Source organism: Podarcis melisellensis, assembly GCF_964234715.1.
Source record: "Podarcis melisellensis genome assembly, chromosome: 17".
Lineage (NCBI taxonomy): Eukaryota > Metazoa > Chordata > Lepidosauria > Squamata > Lacertidae > Podarcis > Podarcis melisellensis.
Genome location: NC_138534.1, coordinates 9466663 through 9488566, shown reverse-complemented (window position 1 = coordinate 9488566; position 21904 = coordinate 9466663). Strand labels below are relative to the sequence as shown.

General features: G+C 46.9%; 1 protein-coding gene across 1 annotated transcript in view; it reads left to right on the top strand.

Annotated features, from left to right (window-relative positions):
- The first annotated feature begins 946 nt into the window (after positions 1-946).
- Positions 947-21904, top strand: part of CNN1 (calponin 1) — a 39752-nt gene continuing 18794 nt past the window's right edge. Inside the window, exons 1-2 of the mRNA XM_081894728.1 lie at positions 947-1103; positions 20764-20885. Coding sequence (XP_081750854.1) covers positions 1041-1103; positions 20764-20885 — 185 coding nt within the window. The 5' untranslated portion in view covers positions 947-1040. The remainder of the gene's footprint in view (positions 1104-20763; positions 20886-21904) is intronic.

The following is a 21904-nucleotide window of genomic DNA, read 5'->3' as shown; positions in this document are numbered from 1 at the left end:
CTTTAGCTAATGGGGCCTTCCGCTGCTGCTGCTGCCGCACCACCACTGCGCAATTTCTGTTCTCATCGTAAAGCAAAGTTCTTAACCCAAGGTACTATTTCTGGGTTAGCAAGTCTGTAACCTGAAGTGTCTGTAACCCGAGGTACCACTGTAGTTTCATTCTGCAAAGCTTTCTTGTCTATTTAGATTCTTCGAGTTTAGAGAGACAGGTCTGTTTAGCAGCTGGGGGAAAAACTACAGAGCTGAACTTTTCTTGTTTCGTGCTGATAGTTTGCAAAAGCTCTTTGCGAAAAGAAAAGGGAAAGGAGCAGAGCAGCTATCAGAGCAACATGTGAGACTCGGAAGCCAAAGAAGATGACAAAGCAAAGGGAACTGGGGCAGAAAGGGTCAGGGAGGCCTGGCCAAACAGCGGAGTGCTGCCCTCTGGATGACTGGACTGTTTTTCTAGCTTGTTCCTTCTGGGTTTTGATGCATGAAAAGGAAAGTGAGTGGCGCAGAGGCTTTGCTTGGGAAAGATGCTAGAAGGGAGGGAGTGGAAGGGAGATGCAAAGGAGCCACACAGAAGCATAAGGTTGAAAAAGGGGACAGAACTAATGAGTAAAAGAGGCAGGAGGTTGCACTACCACCGGGGAGGGAGAGCTGAGGGCAGGGGATGCTTTGCCAGTCAGATCCATCGACTCTTCCCCTCTTTTCACATGCTCAGAAGTGACAAGGGCTTCTGTAAATATTTAAAACATCCATCAGGGAATTGAGTCAGCAGAAGAACTGGATGCCCCCCAAGCCCCCCAAGGTGGAAAAAATGACACCATCATTTCTTAATACCAACAGGCTGACATCAGCATCCCTGGCAGGTGGCGATTGGCCATGCTGTCTGGCCAATGGAAGGACTCCCCCTTGGGCAGGAGGAGGGGGAGAGCCGGAGAGCCAAGAGTTTTTAAAAGTTGCAGGGAAAGCAGCGCAGAGGCAGACACGCCGTGCACCAGGAAGGCACCAAAACACACACAGAGAGCAAACCGCGCAGAGGACAACACGTGTGCAACATGTCTACGACACACTTCATCAGGGGCCCAGCCTATGGCATGTCAGCTGAAGTCAAGAATAAGGTAAGGACATCTACAATGCCTGGTTTGGAGCGGTGTGTATGTGTGTGTCCTAGCACTGAGAGTTGTGAGGTTCTTCTTAATCTATTCGAGTGGGACTTCTGCCTCTTGCATTACAAATCTAATAACATCAGCCCTGCGCAGAACAGCAGGGCATTTTGTTTCATGGCACCTACTCACTCAGAGAAGGGAATAGGGAGGATGCGACTACATGCCCAAGTAGGAAGGCAAAGGCAAGGAGGAAAACCATGCAAGGCTTCAGGAAACAGGCTGTGCGAGGTTTGGGAATGGACTAGCAGAAAACCTAAATTGCTTTTAAGATGGCAACTCTGTTTTGTTTCTGTTCTCAGGATTTTTGTTTGATGAGGTCTGTTGTCTTTTCTTTAATCCCCCCAAATGGACATGGGGGTGGGGGAAAACAAATGCTCTGAAATAGTGGTAATAATTAATTGATTACAGGCTCTAAGCAAACTCAAATGATGACTTCTGGGACAATCCTGTTACCTGCAGAGGGTGGGATGAGTACCCCAGATGATGGGCAATGGAGATCCATCCATTGCCAGGATGAACAATTCAGGCATCAAAGACCCTCTCTTTCGTGTAGCACATTTCAAACCTTCAAAGTGCTTCACGCTCCCTCAGACTCTCCAGTCCTTGCAACAGCTCTGCTTACTAGGGCAGTACAATATTCCCCATGCTGAAGATGGAGGTGTTGAGGCAAGGAGAACAACTGTTTGCCTAGGGCTGCCTACTGTGTTTGTGACTGAAGTGAGATTTGAAGCAGCCACAGCCCTACTCGCATTCTTAGCTGCTCCACTGCCTTCTTAAAGAACATATGGGCTAGCTAGCTGTGGGGAACCTTTGGTCCTCCAGATGTTACTGAACTCCAACTCCCATCATCCCTGGCCTTTGGGCATGCTTGTTGGGGCTGATGGGAGTTCTAGTTCAGCAAACATCTAGAGGGCCAAAGGTTTCACACGCCTGTGAAAGTGCGTGAAAGAAAGAAAGTGTGTGTGAAAGAAAGAGATTAGGACAGCTAAGATCAGCATAATTAACAACCTTAGATCATGGTTGTTTTTTTTCCCTATGAGGAAGATCACTGTTCGACCCATTTTACAGATATGAAAGTGCTGGTAAGATAAAGGCATTCGCAGTCAAACGGGATTTTTTCACGCAAAGGTTTTGAGTCTTTCTCATGCCTGGTTGTTGTTCACACAGAAGAGAAGCACTTGGAACCTGAGTTTTTGCTGCTACATGTCTGTTTGGAAACAAGTCCCATTGAATTAAATGAGGTCTGTTTCCAGGTAAATGGGCATAGGATTGTAGCCTATGTTTCACATCTGAAAATGCCCACTCCACTCCCCTGGTCTGGCACCATCTAAACCACTCATGACAAAAGCCTATCACAGCAGCCATGCTGGGAAGAACGTAGAGGAACACCTTCTCCAGAGCTCCCTCTTTACCAATGACAGTTTGTAGATTTTGGAACCTGCCTTTGACAAAACACTTTTTCCATTTTCTCTCCTTGCGGGGTGGGTGGGAGCAAAACATATTGGGACTTAATCCAAAATAAAGAAATGAAATTGTGAAAAATTAACAACCATATTGTAAAACACACTGAAGTTAAAATACTAAAGCAGATTAAAATCACCTCAGCTTTCTAAGCACCAGGGGAGGCTGGTCTAAACAAGAGTGTTTTTAGCAGGTGCCGAAAACTGTACAGTGGTACCTCAGGTTAAGTACTTAATTCGTTCCGGAGGTCCGTTCTTAACCTGAAACTGTTCTTAACCTGAAGTACCACTTTAGCTAATGGGGCCTCCCGCTGCTGCCGCGCCGCTGGAGCACGATTTCTGTTCTTATCCTGAAGCAAAGTTCTTAACCCGAGGTACTATTTCTGGGTTAGCGGAGTCTGTAACCTGAAGCGTATGTAACCCGAGGTACCACTGTACAGTGAAGATCCCTGCTTGATCACAATAGGTAGGGAGTTCCAAACTGCCACACTAAATGCCCGAGTCCTTACAAATGCGGAAAATGGGTATTATGTGGCACCTTCAGTAGTGCCAATTCATATGACGAAAGAGAGGTTTTTATGGCTAGTTTACTTTGGGCTTGTGATGCCTGCTGCTCCTCACCCTTAATGTATCTTTAAGGCCCCTTCCCCACAAATATTCTGTCTGAGGGCTGGATCAGACCAGTTAATGCTTGGGGAGGGGATTCTCTTTCAACAATGGCATCCTGTGTGTTTTAGGCCTGTCAGAGACCAGGAGGTTCAGCCTGAGACAAGCGGTTCTGCCATACTGCAAGCTGACCAGCAGGTGGTCACAGAGCTATTATTATTATTATTATTATTATTATTAGCCATCCATCGGATGGAGTTTCCCCAGCCACTCTGGGCGGCTTCCAGCAAAATATTAAAAACACAACAAAACATCTATCCTTAGAAACTTCCCTATACAGAGCTGTCTTTAGATGTCTTCTAAAAGTTGTGCAGTTATTCATCTCCTTGACAACTACTGGGAGGGTCGTTCCACAGGGTGGGAGCCACTACCAAGAAGGCCTTCTGCCTGGTTCCCCGAAACTTCGCTTCTCGCGGTGAGGGAACTGCCAGAAGGACCACGGAGCTGGACCTCAGTGTCCAGGCTGAAAGATGGGAGCTGAGACGCTCCTCAGGGTTTAGACTTGAGGTGTGTTAGCCGTCGGGAGGATGACTCTTCTCTAGAGGCACAAAGAGGCATTCACTTCAGGTGACAGGCCTAGGGTACCACTAAGGGGGACAGAATGGGGAACAGGCTATGTTGGGCCGCTGCTTTCGTTGGGTGCTTTAACTGTGTTTTTTTAAAGAAGGTCATGGAGGCGTGTTCGATTAAAAGAGGGGAACTGAGAATGGGGCTTGTGGGTTTTGTGAGGGGCCCCCCCACCCGTTCTTCATAATTCTGCATGAGGCAAAATCCAGCAGGAGGTTCTCCTGTGCAAGGTTAGCAAAAGTGAACACACACAGCATCTGTTCATTTTAAGAAGGCTTATGCAGAAGCACTTTCCACTGGATTGTGCCCCTGCCCCATGTTAATCAGTGGGGAGGGGGGGTGCCATTCAGATTTTACATCTCAGTCATCACAGTGCCACAAGTTAGAAAGTATGGATGCTGGCACACTGAAATATTAACTGAGGAAGTCAAGGCATTGGCTGGAAAAGGAGAAGAGGGTAACTGTATTGCAATATGGCATCCTTTTCTTACACGTGCAACGGACCATCATTCACATGGCATAAGGAACCTCTGTTTGGAAGGTGGTTTGGGTGGGAAGGGAGTAGGGTTGGATGTGGAGGTTGTTATTCCATGTTATTTTTTTTAAAAAAATCAATAAAATACATTTAAAAATAGGACATCTCTGTCCCTAGCAGAGGCAGCTGTGTCATGGCTTGGCAAGGATTGCGCTACCTGCTAATCAGTGAAGTGGATTGGCTCTTTGCTCACCACGGGCCTTTCAATATCCTACAGCTTTAGGGGTGGTGCTTTATGTATGGAACCTTCCTTTTACTCCCATAAGCTTAGCTTGTTTCTTGTTTCTGTCTGTGTTAAAGACCGCTAGGCTTAGGGCCAGGCCAGATTTCCAACAGGGAATTTTTAAGGGGCACCCGTCCGTGAGATACAAATGGTGCCTTTGCAAGTTTGAGGCGCTGTTTTGTGACTCAAGAATTGCCTCCTGGTTTGCATGCAAAGGATTCCAGGTTCAGACCCTGGCGTCTCCAGGTAGGGCTGTGAAAGACTCCTGTCTGAAAATGCAGGCTCACTGCCGGTGCCAGGCTAGATGGACCGATGCGTTTAAGGGAGCTTCATATTTTCCTGAAATGTCTGGGGCTAAGCCCCGAATGATTAGAGAATACAGACCTTCCTACCCATTCGCTTTTTCTCCTTGCACCCTCCATCTTCCAGGGCTCACCAGAGCACTCTGGCTCCAGCAAAAGGCCGGTCTCTACCCCCCCCCTTCCCTCCACAGCTAAATTCTTCAGCTACCGTCTTGGACTGCACTTTGCACTCTGCCGCAGAAGTCTGGGCAGCAACAGACTCACCATATATGGTCAGTTTTGGGGTTTCTTCGTAGGCTGGTTCTATATAAGGCATAGTTTGGCAGGGTGTGCATCTGGCAAGCGGCAGGATGTCTGCCCCGAGACCCCAGGTGAGGGAGACCACCACCACTGCCATAAACACGCACCCCAACGAACACATTCCTCAGGCAGAGGGATCTCCTCCACAGCCACCAGAATCGAAAGTTCTTTTGGAACAGTGAGGATTGTGATACAAGAACAAACTTCCCTGCAGGATGGGAGTTAGCTGTTAAGGAGAAGTTGGGAGACAGGCTGTCCAGGATTTGGCAGGCAAGCTCCTGCAAACCATCAGCGGTTTCCTACAAAAGATAGAGTTACAGTTCCTCTGTCCTAGCAGAGGGACAACAGAAAGAGCCACAGTTCGTCAAATAGTAGGCAGGGAACACAGTTACCATTTGCTGGAAAGCCATGGATGAGAAAACAAAGCTCCTGACTGTTGGGAAGTAAGCATTTTCAGCACAGTACCTCCCTCTAGTGAGACAATTGGCATCCTAAGCATGCGTTGTGCATCTTCCAAATGATATGGGGAGTCTGCAAACAAAGCTTTGAGTTGCACAGAACTCTTCCAGCAGAATGGTGCAGAGAGCAAACTTGGTTACAAATGCAAGTATTTTTAGTTTTCCTCCAACTTAAATAGAAACTCTTGCACTATGGGTGGGAACTAGATGCGGGGAGAGTAAATCTAGTTTTGTAAACAAGATTGGGGGGGGGGACACCTGGCTTACCACTAGTACAAGTGAAAAGGATCTAGGGGTCTTCGTAGACCACAAAGCTTAGCATGAGTCAACAGTGTGATGCAGCAGCACAAAAAGCTATTTCTATTCATCAACAGACGTATAGCGTCCAGAGCGAGGGAAATAATAGTACGTTTCTATTTTGCCTTTGTCAGACCACATCTGGAGTACCGAGTCCAGTTCTGGGCACCACAGTTTAAGAAGGATATTAACAAGCTGGAATGTGTGCAGAGAAGGGTGACCAAGATGATCAAGGGTCTGGAAGCCAAGCCTTATGAGGAATGGTTGAGGGAGTTGGGTATGCTTAGCCTAGAAAAGAAGTGACTGAGAGGAGAGGCTAGGACCTGAACAAAGTGAGTAGCCTTCCCAGTAGAATATCAGACAGGGGAGCCTCATGATTCTTATTTTGGGGGTCCATTTGGGGATTGTAATGCACAGAGAGCACCTGTGTTGGAATGTGAGCATAGGATTGCTGGGGAGTACAGAGTAGTTCTGGTGCTCAGGTGGAAAGCAGGAGACCTCTGTCTGCCAGGGAGGTAAGAGTTAGACCCACATTCCTCCCTTAAGGAGATAGGGAATAATGTTTCATTTTGCATAGAGAGACATCATAGGAAGAACAAGGAGATGTCTTCACAACCAGTGTGAAGAACCCAGTATCATCGGAATAAACATTAGATTAATGACATGCTAAGAAAGTTAGAATAGGGGTTCTACCCTGGCCAAACTGGCAATCTAAAATGGGACATATTTACTGAGAAACTTCCAGTTCCTGAAAGAAGCCCCAAGCATAGCCTGGAATTTGTTAGGGGTCAGGGAGCTACTGGCATAAATTGTATGGAGTGGTGTTAATTCAGAATATAACCACAGATTGGAATCCCTGTCTTCTGTCCCACCAGACCCAATTCACTAGAAGCAGAAAACCTACCTCCTTTGCCCATATTGCAAGCTCTTATTGCCTGCTCTCATACCGTCATACTCTCATGTCCTCATAACACAATACACCCATTTAACTGAACATGGTGTCCCTGGAAACACAAGGCTTGAGAGCTACCATGGCACCTTGTCTGGGAAGCACGGAGAAACTTTTTCCAAGGCAAAATTCACATTGCTCTGGGCATGACAAAACTACAGCTATTTGCTTGTTTCTGTGAAGCTGTGCACAGAGATTGTCCCATCCTGCTTTGCCTTCATGTGTTGGAAGCAGAGATTAACACACAGAGTAATCCATGACAGTGGATTCCTGTAAAGACAGTATCCCATGAACATCATATGATAGCTTCAGATTTTTAAGCACAAAAGAGCCAAAAAGTTGCACAAGCTTTTGTCTTTGCTTCTTCAAATGCAGCTCTACAAGCACAAAGGCTACAAACTAGTCCATTACTTTTCATATTCTTTTAAATGTGTGTGTGTGTGTGTGTGTGTGTGTGTGTGTGTGTGATTGACAGAAAGCAAATACGGTTTTCGCAGGGAGGGTACTGGATTCGACCCAAAGTGCCTCAGGTCCCAATCCTTGCTCTGCTATGAAGTTTATTACTGAGTGACCTTGAACCAGTCAGTCAGTTTCTCTCAACCTAACCCACCTCACAGGTTTGTTGTAAAGATAAAATAGGGAATAGGGATAAAATAGGGAAACCACATGCAGTAATTTTCCAGATACAGATATTACAAATTCCTTTGAATGCAACTTTTTTAAAAGGGTATTTTTTTGCTAGAGTTTTAGCCATAAGAAAACGGGACACTAGAATAGCACGCTTGCATCTAGCAAAGAGATTCTTAACTGCCATATAGAATTAAACATGCAAATTACTGTTCTGTGTTATGCTATATATATACTGTTCTGGGTGATATGTACTGCAGCTGTGTCAGCTCATATTTAGGCAACCTTTCTGGTAAGCTTTCTGTAGTCCCAAATAAAAAAATTCTCAGTGTTCCCTCTGAAATCCATAACAATGGATAATAAGCAACAACACATCCACAAGGGAATGTGGGGAGAAAGGGATGAAAAGACAAGCCGAAAAAAGGACAAATGAGGAAACGACACAAAAGGCCCCGTACTCTTGCATCTTATGCTTAGCTCTCACTGAAGTGGTAAAAATCCAGCAGCTGCTATAAGGAAGGCTGGTTAAGGCAACTTCTGATTGCAAATTAATGCAAGTACTTCCCTTCATTCGTGTGCATTCCTGCTTCTGCTGTGTTGTCAGTACCAGGTCTGATGGTTGCATCCAAGTTATGTAGTCCAAGCACTTGCTTCAAAGTTTCCTGGACAGACGTGGGCCTGGCTAGCAGATATAGTACAGAACCTAGCAATCAAAATATTTCCAAAGAGTTCCTGTTAGAATCCTAGCCCATTCTCATCAGAACCGATAAGCATGCCGCAAACCAGCTCAAATTGATCAGACTGCAAAGAAGCAGAAACTGAGAAAAGAACCTTCTAAGCCAGGGGTCAGCAAACTTTTTTAGCAGGGGGCTGGTCAACTGTTCCTCAGACATGGTGGGGGGCCAGACTATATATTTTTTTGGGGGGGGGGATGAATGAGTTCCTATGCCCCACAAATAACCCAGAGATGCTTTTTAAATAAAAGCACACATTCTACTCATGTAAAAACACACTGATTCCTGGACCGTCCGCGGGCCGGATTTAGAAGGCGATTGGGCCGGATCCTGCCCCCAGGACTTAGTTTGCCTAAGGTAAAGGTAAAGGTACCCCTGCCCGTACGGGCCAGTCGTGTCCGACTCTAGGGTTGTGCGCTCATCTCACTTAAGAGGCCGGGAGCCAACGCTGTCCGGAGACACTTCTGGGTCACGTGGCCAGCGTGACGAAGCAGCTCTGGCAAGCCAGCACCAGCGCAGCACACGGAAACGCCGTTTACCTTCCCGCTATAAAGCGGTACCTATTTATCTACTTGCACTTAGGGGTGCTTTCGAACTGCTAGGTGGGCAGGAGCTGGGACCGAAAGACGGGAGCTCACCCCACCGTGGGGATTCGAACCACAAATCAGCAAGTCCTAGGCACTGAGGTTTTACCCACAGCGCCACCCGTGTCCCTACCTGTGTTCTAAGCATCTATTACATGTGCAGCTCAAGTAAGCCACCCTAACCATACAAGACTGGCTGCTCAGTGTAATTTTTCCTCTTTTCTTCCCTTAGCTCTGGGATGTCGGCATGGGCGTAACCAGGATTTTTGTTGGGGGGGAGCAGGCCTTTTTGGGGTGGGGGCAGAATCTCAGTTAGCTATGTATTTTTATTGAAGGGGGGCCGCTGTCTCTCCCTGGCCAACCTTGGCTATGCCCATGGGTGTAGGGGTGAAACTAGGCTTTATTCCAGCTTGCACTGAAATAGAGACCCAGTTTGCCCCTCTGCACATGCATTTGTGTACACACACAGGTTGTGAGCCTCAATGATGCCCCTCTGGAGGCTTTACCCAGGGCAAAAACTTCAGCTTCCCCTTCCTGTAGCGATGGCGCTGCTGTGATGCTCCTAAGTTCCCATGACAGAAAAATCTGATCACCTCTCTAAACAAAAGGACATCATGTGCTTTGTCCCATTAGCTTTCAGTTAGTGCCCAAACTGATTGGCGGCAGTTCCAGACTATTATAATTTTCACTATTTTGGGGTGGGATTCAATCACCCACTGGAAAATTCAGGTTGGCGCTTTTACCCAACAAATGTGCTTCTCTAAAAGATTGGACTGTTTGCAATAAGGAAAGTGACAGAAAAGTGTGGGTAACACTTGCTTTGATGTGACACGGTCTAGCCTCTTTGCTAACATATCAGCTCACTAAATGGTCAACATTGCCTAACCTCCCTGCAAACATGTCTGAGTCAATGGTCAGTAAACAGGTCACGTGAAAGCACCCTCAGCCTCTTGAAGGTTGCTAATACTTTCAAGGACACAGGTGGTGCTGTGGTCTAAACCACTGAGCCTCTTGGGCTTGCTGATCGGAAGGTTGGCGGTTCGAATCCCCACGATGGGGTGAGCTCCTGTTGCTGTGTCCCAGCTCCTGCCAACCTAGCAGTTTGAAAGTATGCCAATGCAAGTAGATAAATAGGTACCACTGCGGGGGGAAGGTAAACAGTGTTTCCGTGCACTCTGGCACTTGTCACGGTTCATGCACCAGAAGCTGTTTAGTGATGCTGGCCACATGACCTGGAAAGCTGTCTGTGGACAAACGCCGGCTCCCTCGGCCTGAAAGCGAGATGAGCGCCACAACCCCTTAGTTGCCTTTGACTGGACTTAACCGTCCAGGGGTCCTTTACCTTTTATCTTAGCACCTTCAAATACCAGAAGAGATTTTTGGTTCATTAACAATATTTTATTCTCCTTCACCTCTGACCTCTTGCAACTGCAGCACATCAGAAAACCATAGATTTCAAGGGACTAAAGAGTCCAGATAATGCGGAGGGAGAACTTGGTTGAAGTACACTAACACACACCACTGATCAATCTATGTGCAGGGATAGACCAAACAGTCTCTGGCGTGGAAAGTTTTTGACCCCCCCTGGCATTTGTTCAACTTTGGAACAAGTTAACCTTGTTCACACGTAATGCTGGCCATAAACTATGGTTAGATAAATGAGCTGTCATGGAGTGGCTGGGTGCAGAGGAGCAGTGGGAGACACCAACTAGGGTACCCTCAGGGGAGCTCCCAGTGGTAGAAGGCTCAGTGCCAGGGGAGTAGTGGTGGGACGACAATGAGTGGTCAGAGGGAGCGGAATGGGGGAGGAGGTGTCAGAAGCTGAAGAGATAACAGGGTTTAGTGAGCAGGAAGAGGCTGTGGCAGAAGGCATTCCAGAATTGGAGGCAGAAGCAGAGTGGGAGGGGGGAGTGTCAAGAGGCAGAGGGGAGGCAGGCTGCTAAAGAAGACAAGGAATCTCCCCCTTCTGCTATGATTGGCTCCCCTCCTGCATGGTCTCCCAGAACATGGAGAGGAATGAAGAGGGAGGAGCAAAGAGAGATAAGACAACAGATCTTTAGGGAGAAGAGGGAGCAGACTGGGTGAAGGAGGTGTCGGAAGCTGAAGAAGTAACAGGCTATGGTGAGCAGGAAGACTCTGTGGCAGAGAGCAGTCCAGAATCAGAGGCAGATGCAGAGGCTGGAGAGGAAGGGGGCCAAGAGGCAGAGATGAGGCAAGTGGCTGAAGAAGCCAGGGAGTCCCCACCCCCTGCTGTGATAAGCTTGCCTCCCCACTGGTCTCCCAGAGGTCCTTCCCAAAGACAGACAAGGTGGATAAATCTCAGGTTGCTTGGGAAGGATGAGTTTTAGGGAGCAGTGGGAAGACGGGGACCTTTGGTCCTTGCAACTGCTTCATTGGGGCAAGACCTACTAGGAAGGGGTATTGCTTTGAATAAAGGGTTAACTTCAATATCTGTAGGTTTTATGATGGGCAGTGCCCCACCAACTTCAGCCTGCTCTCTGCCAGCTCCCATCTGCCTCCGTTCTCACTTCGAACTGGTCCAAGGGATGACAGCTACCTGTCGGCTTCTCTTCCTTAGTCTCAAGTGTTTTCCGGGTATCAAGAGAGGAGGATGGGAGCAAGACTAGAATTGGTTGGCTCTGCCTACTATTGGGTACCAGGCCCAATGGACCACCAGCCACCACTAGCTGTTCTAATGTGGGCTGCGCATTCACTAACCTCATGATCATAGGATAGGGTTGACATATTTCAAAATGTGAAAAGTTTTTGAGCAAAATTTGGCAAAAATGACGCTGCCGACATGGGTTGCCATATGTACTGTTTTCCCCCAGACATTTTTCCGATTTCTGTCCGGACACTGCTTCCAACTGCAGTATTCCAGGAATGTCCAGGAAATTCTGGACATATGGCAACCCTATAGTAGGAGCCAACTCCTAGGTGGATGGGCATTACCATTCAAATGGTGTGTGTGCCCTGTGTCATGTGATCAATCACGTGAGGCAGGGCTTACCTGGGCCCCCCAATATTTTATTCCAGTTGGCACCCCTGCTCATGGTGTTCACTTATTTTTATGGTATCGATATCACAATTACTCGTGCACACATCAGTCTGTTGAATGGACATGGAGGCTTTAAGTTTCCCCACAAATTGTAATTTAAGAAAACCCAGTGTCCACACAATGCTGGTCATGCGGTTCAGTACGGACAACATTACAAATGACAATACATTGTTGGTACTCCTTGTTCCAGCTATTAAGTAGCTCGTTGAGTGCACCCTGGCAGCTACCTGGGTTACCTGCCATTACATCAGAACGCTACCTATGTGATACAGCTTGAAGAACACTACAGTCTCATCTGTGCCTACAGAACAAAGAACTCCTGCTGACTCACACAAGTGAGTCAGTTAAGCCACTTCTCACAGGCGGAAAAATCAGAATGCTTGGCAATGCTTTTTAACCTTTTTTCTTATTTGTTTTGCAAACAGCTAGCTGTAGGGTTTTAAGCTGCGTACAGCGGGGGCAAGCCTTAACCAAAATGGTCAGACATGATGCTTTAGAGTTCCAAACCAAATATGAAAACAGTGTTCAGAAGAGCTCAGTGAAGGTGCTTATCAATACTGGGAAAGGTTCCCCCCCCCCCAAAAAAAAACCCCACACACCTCACTTGCATTATTTTAGGCACTGGTTGCAAACATAACAATCAGCTTGTGGCTTTTGAGTTATGTTTCAGTAAGGCTTAGCCCCCAAGAAGATAAAACAAATAAATAGGGAATCTTAACATCACTTCTAACACTTAGTGTTTAGCCAAATGTCCACACAAAAGTCCTGCTCAGCCCACTATGTCTTTGAAACATCCCAGCAGAGGGATAAATCCTTGTGGATCTGGGACGGACACATCCCCCATTTTTCTCCCAAGTTTGGTGAATTCCTCCTAGAGGGGACACAGCCTGTTTGGGTTGGCAGAGCTCCCTGGCACTAGCTGAAGGTATGAGGCTGCCTCACGTCCAGAGAGAGGGCTCAAGGAATGCTTTCTCTCTCGCTCTCTCAGCTGCAGTCTGGGCTGCCAAGTACCAAGAATGGAGAGGAGCAATGCTATCAGAGCACCTCTGAGATCCAACGCAGGCAGTCCGTTTACAATGCTGAGCAGCCTGCTTGCCATGAATGCAGAAGCTGCTCCAGTGGCCCACCCTACGTCACTACTGAACTACAACTCCCATAATCCTTGACCACTGGACATGCTGTCTGGGGCTGGTGGGAGTTGGAGACATCTGAAGGTCCACTTTCGTTTGTCACCCCTGGTCTAGGTGCTCAGACTCCTAATGGCAAAGGCATGGTTCTGGGACCAAGGATGAGGGCATGGAATCAGTAGTACCTCTGGTTTATAAATTCCTTTCTGGATACATTGCCAGCAGATTAGGCTGACATTCCAGCCCTGATCTCTCTGTTAAATTCTTCCTCTGACTCACTGCATGTCCTCAAAAGTCTTTCTCTTCTCTCTCTCAGAGCCCATTCTTCTTCACCTTTTAACTAATCACATTGGATTCTACCACCAAAGGAGCTACTTTACATCTGATCTGATCTGGACTTTAATCGTTTTCATTTGCGCCCTAATGAATTTGTTCTGTTCATGGTGTTAATAAGAATTCTAAGGTCATAAATAAAATGAATGTGCATAAGCAGTGCTATCTTGCTAGAAAAAGAGGTGCTGGAACTCACCATGGTGGAATCTACACACATATTTTAAAAATGCTGTGAAAATACTTTTAAAAAAAAAAAAAACATTTTGAAAAATGCATTGAATTTGTCATAGCTCACAGTTGCCATCTAGTGTCACATTTGTATATTGCACTTTACAACACATTTAAAACATTTAATTGCAGCTGTTCTAAACCACTGAGCCTTGGGCTTGCTGATCAAAAAGGTTGGCGGTTCAAATCCCCGCGACGGGGTGAGCTCCCGTTACTCAGTCCCAGCTCCTGCCAACCTAGCAGTTCGAAAGCATGCCAAAAGTGCAAGTAGATAAATAGGTACTGCTCCGATGGGAAGGTAAACGGCATTTCCGTGCGCTGCTCTGGTTCGCTAGAAGCGGCTTAGTCATGCTGGCCACATGACCCGGAAAAACTGCCTGCGGACAAATGCTGGCTCCCTTGGCCAGTAAGGTGAGATGAGACCCACAACCCCAGAGTTGTTCATGTCTGGACTTAACTGTCAGTGGTCCTTTACCTTTTTAAGCTGAGTCCTTAGAATGCCTCCCTCATTCTCTTAGAATGGCAATGGTGCTCACCTGAGAGGCGCCAGAAATGAGTTCCGGTGAGTTCCAGCTGAAAAAAAGCCCTGTTCATAAGTGCACAAGGTAAACACATATACTTAAGTACATAAACCACATGTCTCAAACAGTACAAGAGAGCAATCCCGAAACCACTCTCTTAAATCATCCCAAATATTGTCTCTGCAGTTGAAGGGTGTATCTTGGACAAACCCTTTCCAATAGTTCTTTTCAATTAAAAGTCCTTCAAATCCAGTCAAAAGAGTGTATTTTGTGTATGGATGTCTGGGACAATGGTTTCAGGAATTACATTATTTGCCATTTCAAAAAAATGGCCCAGACAGGCCAGAACAAGGCAATCAGCACACATTATTATCCACACTCTCAAATTTCTGTTGTAGACCGGGGTAGGCAACCTAAGGCCCAGGGGCTGGACCTGGCCCAATTGCCTTCTCAATCTGGCCTGCGCACGGTCCAGGAATCAGCATGTTTTTACATGAGTAGAATGTGTCCTTTTATTTAAAACGCATCTCTGGGTTATTTGTGGGGCCTGCCTGGTGTTTTTACATGAGTAGAATGTGTGCTTTTATTGAAAATGCATCTCTGGGTTATTTGTGGGCCATAGGAATTCACTCAGGGTTTTTCCCCCAAAATACAGTCTGCCCCCCCTCCACATGGTCTGAGGGACGGTGGACTGGCCCACGGCTGGAAAAGGTTGCTGATCCCTGTGTAGACAGTCTCTTTCTGTGATGCTTTTTGGTGGCCTTTGGGCTTTGGCTAAGAGGTCAGGCAATTTCTAAAGTCTTTAAAAACGGCTACACGCTTTTGTTGTGGGTCCTCCTCATCTTGTAAGTGGGGGGCGGAGGGTGTCCTGTTGAAACAGGAAAGGAAGATCAGCCTTGCTTTAACTGGTTCCTTCCTTCATCCACTCTTCTCTTTTTTAAAATATAATTTTATTTATCATTTTCCATTTTACAACAAAACATACAAATTAACAAAACCCGAGGAAGAACACATGGGAGGGGGAGAGTCAACCAGTGACAGGCAGTTGAGGCTGCTAAAGATGCAGGAGGCCTATGTTTTCCATCAGTATTTCTACAACAACGAAAGTCAAATATAAGGATTGGATGTTTTAAATTGGATGTGCAAATTTAGATTTGTGATTCAATTGTAAAATGCGAAATTGAAATTATTAATTTTTTTAAAAAAACAGATTCTCAGGCTGCATTTTCACGTATCTTTTAACAGCTATACTACATATATTATATATTTAATGGCTAGATGACCATCTGCCATGGATGCTTTTGTTGAGATTCCTGCATTGCCACAGGATTCTTACACAAAATCCCACATCATCATCATCATCATCATCATCATTTATTTATACCCCAGCCACCCTTGGTGGCTTCCAACAAAGTATTAAAATACCGTGGTCTGTTAAACATTAAAAGCTTCCCTAAAGAGGGCTGCCTTCAGATGTCTTCTAAAAGGCTGGTAGTTGTTGTTCTTCTCTTTGACATCTGGTGGGAGGGCGTTCCGCAGGGCAGGTGCCACCACCGAGAAGGCCCTCTGCCTGGTTCCCTGTAACTTGGCTTCTCACAGTGAGGGAACTGCCAGAAGGCCCTCGGCACTGGACTTCAGTGTCCGGGCAGAACGATAGGGGTGGAGACGCTCCTTCGGGTATACTGGGCTGAGGCTGTTTAGGGCTTTAAAGGTCAGCACCAACCATTGTTCCTATTTCGGTCAAGCATTGCATCCTGCGCTCAACCATACAGCCAGCTTATGAGGGAAAATCTAGAGGCAGTGAAACAGCAGCAGGTTGGGAGAAATTTTGTGCAGAAATCCCCACAAAATTCAAAGCAAATCTCTCCAGCCTTTGCAACAACCGGCCAGGAGCATGGGATGAGAGCCATCAGAACAGAATGTTGTCAGAGGCTCAGAGTCCTGCCAGCTTTAGAAGAGCTTAGGAAATACTGTATTAGATTTTCCTTATTGGATTGCTGTATTAGAATGAGCTGTTCCCCAAATCAAAATCTTAGTGGAACGCGTTGTGGATCGCTGCTGCGTTGGCTGGCTTCGATCAGATTACGTCATAGGAATGCTTACCCTGAAGTCATTGTGGGTTTTGTTGTTGTTTTAAAGTAACCTACAGCAGCTGCAGGAAGCTGCAATCTGGATCAAAAATTCACAAAGGGAACGAGAAGACTTTTCTAATACAAATCCTGCCCCTTTCTCCCCACTGAATTAAACCTAGTGGGAAGGAAAATACAGGCATTTGAAACGTCACCCCACTATGTGCCAAAAAGAAGCTCACAGAAGATTTTGAGCAATGGGAAAGCCTGGCGTGAAAGAGAGAAGCTCTCGTTTGTTACATCTGGATATATAACCCAGGTTGCTCTTCCTCAGTTTCTTGGGGTTTAAGACACACCAAACCAAACCAATACAATCTATATTGTGACAGGTGAAGCCTCTGCCACTGTTTGGACAAGTTGGGGCTTATCCACACTTAGCTCTATTCTCGCTGCTCTCTCTCTCTCTCTCTCCCTCCCTCTCTCTCTCCCTCCCTCCCTCGCCCACCCACCCCAGGGGAAAATCACTCTTTATCACTCAATCGGAACAAACAACAATTTGGTTTCCCCCAGACTAACCCTGCCGATAAAGCTTGCGTCAAGCGCAAAACTGCTCAGAACCATGTTTTCTAGGCACAGTACAAGTGATGAGCCTTTGGTGTGATGATTGAAAGATGATTCCATGATAACCATGAAATTGGGTTCATATTCTAAGGGGAAGGGACTTAAAGCTCACCCAGCCTCCAAAGAAGGAACTGTGTGGGTTTGGTGGAGGACTTGAAAACTGCGTGGGAAGAGACCCCAAAAGACAAGAGGAGCTGAGGGCCAGAAGCGCCCTATCTAGCGTAACTAAAAGAAGGATGTAGAGTCAGCACAATAGATTGAGGGGGCTTCCTAATGGGGGCCTTATATCACAAATAGGTCATGAAGACCTTATTTTTCTGCGTGCACATCTGCTACATTAGGTAAAGGTAAAGGGACCCCTGACCGTTAGGTCCAGTTGCGGACAACTCTGGGGTTGCGACGCTCATCTCGCTTTACTGGCTGAGGTACAGCTTCCAGGTCATGTGGCCAGCATGACTAAGTCGCTTCTGGTGAACCAGAGCAGCGCACGGAAATGCCGTTTACTTTCCTGCTGGAGCGGTACCTATTTATCTACTTGCACTGGTGTGCTTTTGAACTGCTTGGTTGACAGGAGCTGGGACCGAGCAACGGGAGCTCACCCATCACAGGGATTTGAACCGCCAACCTCCTGATCGGCAAGCCCTAGGCTCAGTGGTTTAGACCACAGCGCCACCCGCATCCCTTATTTGGTATATTAGCTTCCACAAATTCCTGATTTCGTGTTTTTTCGCAGAGGGAGGATTCTCTTCCCTAAACCATCCTTTGGAATCTCTTTTGGGGCCAGGTGGAGAAACTGTGTGGGACGCGGGTGGCGCTGTGGGTTAAACCACAGAGCCTAGGACTTGCCGATCAGAAGGTTGGCGGTTCGAATCCCCGCAACAGGGTGAGCTCCTGTTGCTCAGTCCCTGCTCCTGCCAACCTAGCAGTTCGAAAGCATGTCAAAGTGCAAGTAGATAAATAGGTACCGCTCTGGCGGGAAGGTAAACAGCGTTTCCGTGCGCTGCTCTGGTTCGGCAGAAGCGGCTTAGTCATGCTGGCCACATGACCCGGAATCTGTACGCCGGCTCCCTCAGCCAGTAAAGTGAGATGAGCGCCGCAACCCCAGAGTCGGTCACGACTGGACCTAATGGTCAGGAGTCTCTTTACCTTTACCTTAGAGAAAGTGCATGAGATTTCTCCATGTGCTGGTTTCCAGACTGAAGCAGGGATGAGACCTGTGATCCTGCCTGCTCTGGGAGATTTGTTTTTTAAATAAAAAGCCTACAAGGGCAGCACAGATGACGGTCGCTGCAGCGGTTTTGGTTTTAATGGCTTAATCATCTGGCTTCTTGGGCTGGCAGAGAGTGGCTGAAATATCGTCATGGATTTTCTTCACAAACCAGCAGATCATAAACTCCTCGAAGCTTTCTCCTGTCACTCAGGCAGCACACTCCCATGGGGCCAGTAGAATCCAAGACCCTAGTTGCTTGGGGGGCTGAAAAAGCCCTTAGAAGGAATGCCAGGACCTGGTTTGCAAGCACATTTCCAAATAAAGAGGCAAGCTGGCGCCAAGGTTGCTTTTCCCAGAGGTACATAAAAACCCAAATACTGGTGACTCGTTGCTCTCTATAGTCGGTATAAGTTTCCACAGCATTAACATACAGTCCAACAGAGATGAAAATAGAGATATTCAGATCAGGTAATATCCGCGACCAATGATCACTCTCAGAGGATCCCCCTGTCGGACACCACTACACGTTGCTGCAAGCTCTGCTCAGCTTGCGGAACACTATATTCATTAGGTCTGCAACAGTTTGTTCTATGTTGCCTTCAGAAACAAAGTGTGTTGTTGACAAACTTACCATTTAAAAAAAAAGTTTGATGGAATTTGCAGCCTTATCTGTACATGCTTGCTTTGAGGTGTGCACAGAACCAAAGCCTTTGGTGAAATAGGCATTGTCACTCTCCTCGCATTCCATGATAAGATAACCATGGTTGCAACCTTACGCAGACATCGTTGGGACAATATTTTACCAGGGGCGGGTAGCAGAAAATAAGTATATTGGCCACGTTTGTACATCACAAGTCAGGTTTGTCTTAAAATGTGGTTTGCTCATGAACATGCTCCCCGTCTCCCATCCTGGCACATCTCAAAGAAGCGATATTATGCCTTGCCTTGTTTCAACCCACTATGACCAGCAAGTCAGAATTAAACCTTGGTTTTCTTTGAAACAAACACTCCGACTGGAGAGAACTAAGCTCACAAGGGGCAGAATAGAGACCTATGTGGTAGGAGGGCAGCAGAGAGGAGCAAATCCATGGTTTAAGACAAATTCTGACTTGTTATGTCCAGATCTGGTCTTTGACAGCTTGCAATCAAAGCTAATAAGAAAATTAGAAGAGCCCTTTCTTAATTCCAGTTCCACATCTTGGTCTGGGGGGTGGGGGGTTGCCCTATTTCACCACCTGCAGTGAAATTAAAAGGTGCTGCCGTGCTACCCCCTGCTGAAGCCTGCCATACCTGAGTTGCATGCTAGCACCTGTGAAGCAGCAGTGGCAGGTTCCAGTGAGAACTTGTGGAGCCCTCTCGAGATATCACGAGATTTGAGCAAGATCTCGTGACATCTTGCCAGTGCCACTTCTCTGTTCGTGGTGTGGGCCTGTAAGGGTACCACGTTTTTGGACTTCCGCCATTGGCCTTGTCCTGGTTCCACATATGTCACCATTAAAACCCCCGAAAATTACAGTGGAACCTTGGGTTGCGAACGTGATCCGTGCGGGAGGTATGTTCGCAACTCGCAGTGCCGCATCTTGTGCATGATCACAAGCACATGACCGCTGATGTGCACACTGTTTTGGGCACTGAAAGGGGTGTGTGGCAGGGGCAGAATGGGTGAACCGGGTCGGAATGGACTGACGCGCAGTGGTCATGAATGGAACCCCCATTAGCAGGAATTCCCCTGTATGTAGAAAATTAACAAAGAAATGAAAACCAGCTTCAGTTTCACAACTCCTTGTTGCCACATAGAAACTAGCTTGAACATACTTAAGAATTTCAGAATTAAAGTGTGCAGATAGCACAGTGAGTGCATTTGGATACAATATTGCATGCAATATTGAGTTGTTAATGTTGTGCAAATATTTTGCCTTTCCTTGGTGATGAAAATGAGCAGATCTTGACCATAATGCTTCATCGTGATCCAAATTGCTGTACTCCTTAGCTGTAAATGAACCTTAATTTTCAGAGTAAACAATGAGGCCACCTCTGGCCAGTAAAGAACATAAAAGGCCCTGCTGGATCAGAGCAAAGGGGTGCAATCTAGTCTAACATTCTGTTGCCAGAGGTGGATTTAGGACGGTGCACAGGGTGCTGAGCCAAGAAGACACCTTCCCATCTCCCTCCCAAAGCCTAGTTAGCCCATGTCCAGCTTTGGGAAGGAGCTGAGAGGGTTCTAGGACTTACCAGAGCCTTGCATCTCCTTTCCAAAGCCCAGCACCTTGCTTAGCCAGCTTCGGGAAGGCAGCATAAGGGTTGAGTGTTTGTGTGTCAAATTTTGGCCTCATGCTGGGTGCCATATTACCAAGGTCCTCCCCTGCTCCTTCCCACAGTGACCACCTGCGAGATTGGCTGTGAGAAGCCCCACAAGAAGGAATCGTGAGGGCGATAGTCCTCTCTTGCTGCTGTTTACTCCCTATTGCATTCAGCGCTATGCTGCTTTCGATACTGAACGGAATATGTGGCTATCATCACTAGTAGCCATCGACTGTCTTATCCTCAATTAATTCTCCTAATCCCTTGCAAGCCTTAACAGGCCCTTCCCTGAAAAGGAGATTGCAGCCTTCTGCTAAAAAGGGCTTTCCAGGTCTGCTGTCATTTGCAGATGTGACCAAAACGCTGGACATTAGCATCACTTTAGTGGCCGGAGCTTCGCCAGATATTGGACCTAATTCCAAAATACTCTGTTCCTCTACAGCTAGCACAAAAATACGATCCCCAGAAGGAGCATGAACTGCGACAATGGATTGAGGAGGTGACCGGGAAGCGCATCGGAGAAAACTTTATGGAAAGTCTGAAAGATGGAGTCATCCTTTGCGAGTAAGGAAGTAGGGGTGGGGGACATGTTTGGTAACCTCCAAGAGTCTCGGGTGCTTTTGTGAAGGGTGGACACCAAAGAATATCACCACCCACACCCTGGCACCCAGAACCTGCAGCTGTTATGATAAGACAAGTTGTATGACAGGACCAAGCAGTACATAACCTACAGGAAAATGGTGCCCAACGCTGGCAAAAGACAACAGTGTAAGAGAGTTCATAGTGGGTTTGAATAATGCAGACCCATGAGGCAAGGTGGGGCAGTTGCCTCAGGACATCACACTTCAGGTAACTGGAAGGGACAGCTTCTTGGGACGCGGGTGGCACTGTGGTCTAAACCACTGAGCCTCTTGGGCTTGCCGGAAGGTTGGTAGTTCAAATACCCGCCACGGGGTGAGCTCCCATTGCTCTGTCTCAGCTCCTGCCAACCTAGCAGTTCAAAAGAACACCAGTGCAAGTAGATAAATAGGTACCACTCCGGCGGGAAGGTAAATGGCGTTTACATGCGCTGCTCTGGTTTGCCAGAAGCGGCTTAGTCTTGCTGGCCGCATGACCCGGAAGCTGTACGCCGGCTCCCTCAGCCAATAAAGCTAGATGAGCACCGCAACCCCAGAGTCGTCCGCTACTGGACCTAATGGTCAGGGGTCCCTTTACTTTTACCTAAGGACAAAAGACACACAAACCTTGCAGCACATGAGATGATACGCTGCTCTGAGGTCATCGGCCTGACTCTGCAAATAAGCTACACAGCTGAAGCATGAACATTAATGCAGGGTTGCCATGTTTCAAGAAGTAAAAATCCAGACACAAAAGTTTGTTTGTTTGTTTGTTTAACTTATATACTGCCCTATACTCGGAGGTCTCAGGGCATTTCGCAGAAAAGATCACAATATATAAAATCATATATCAAATTAAGAACAATAACCCAAGAACATCCCCCCCATAAAGAGCCACATTTTAAAAGGAAGTTGAGCCTTTTATGGGAAATCAACCGAAAAAGACAAAGAGTGATACACAAACAC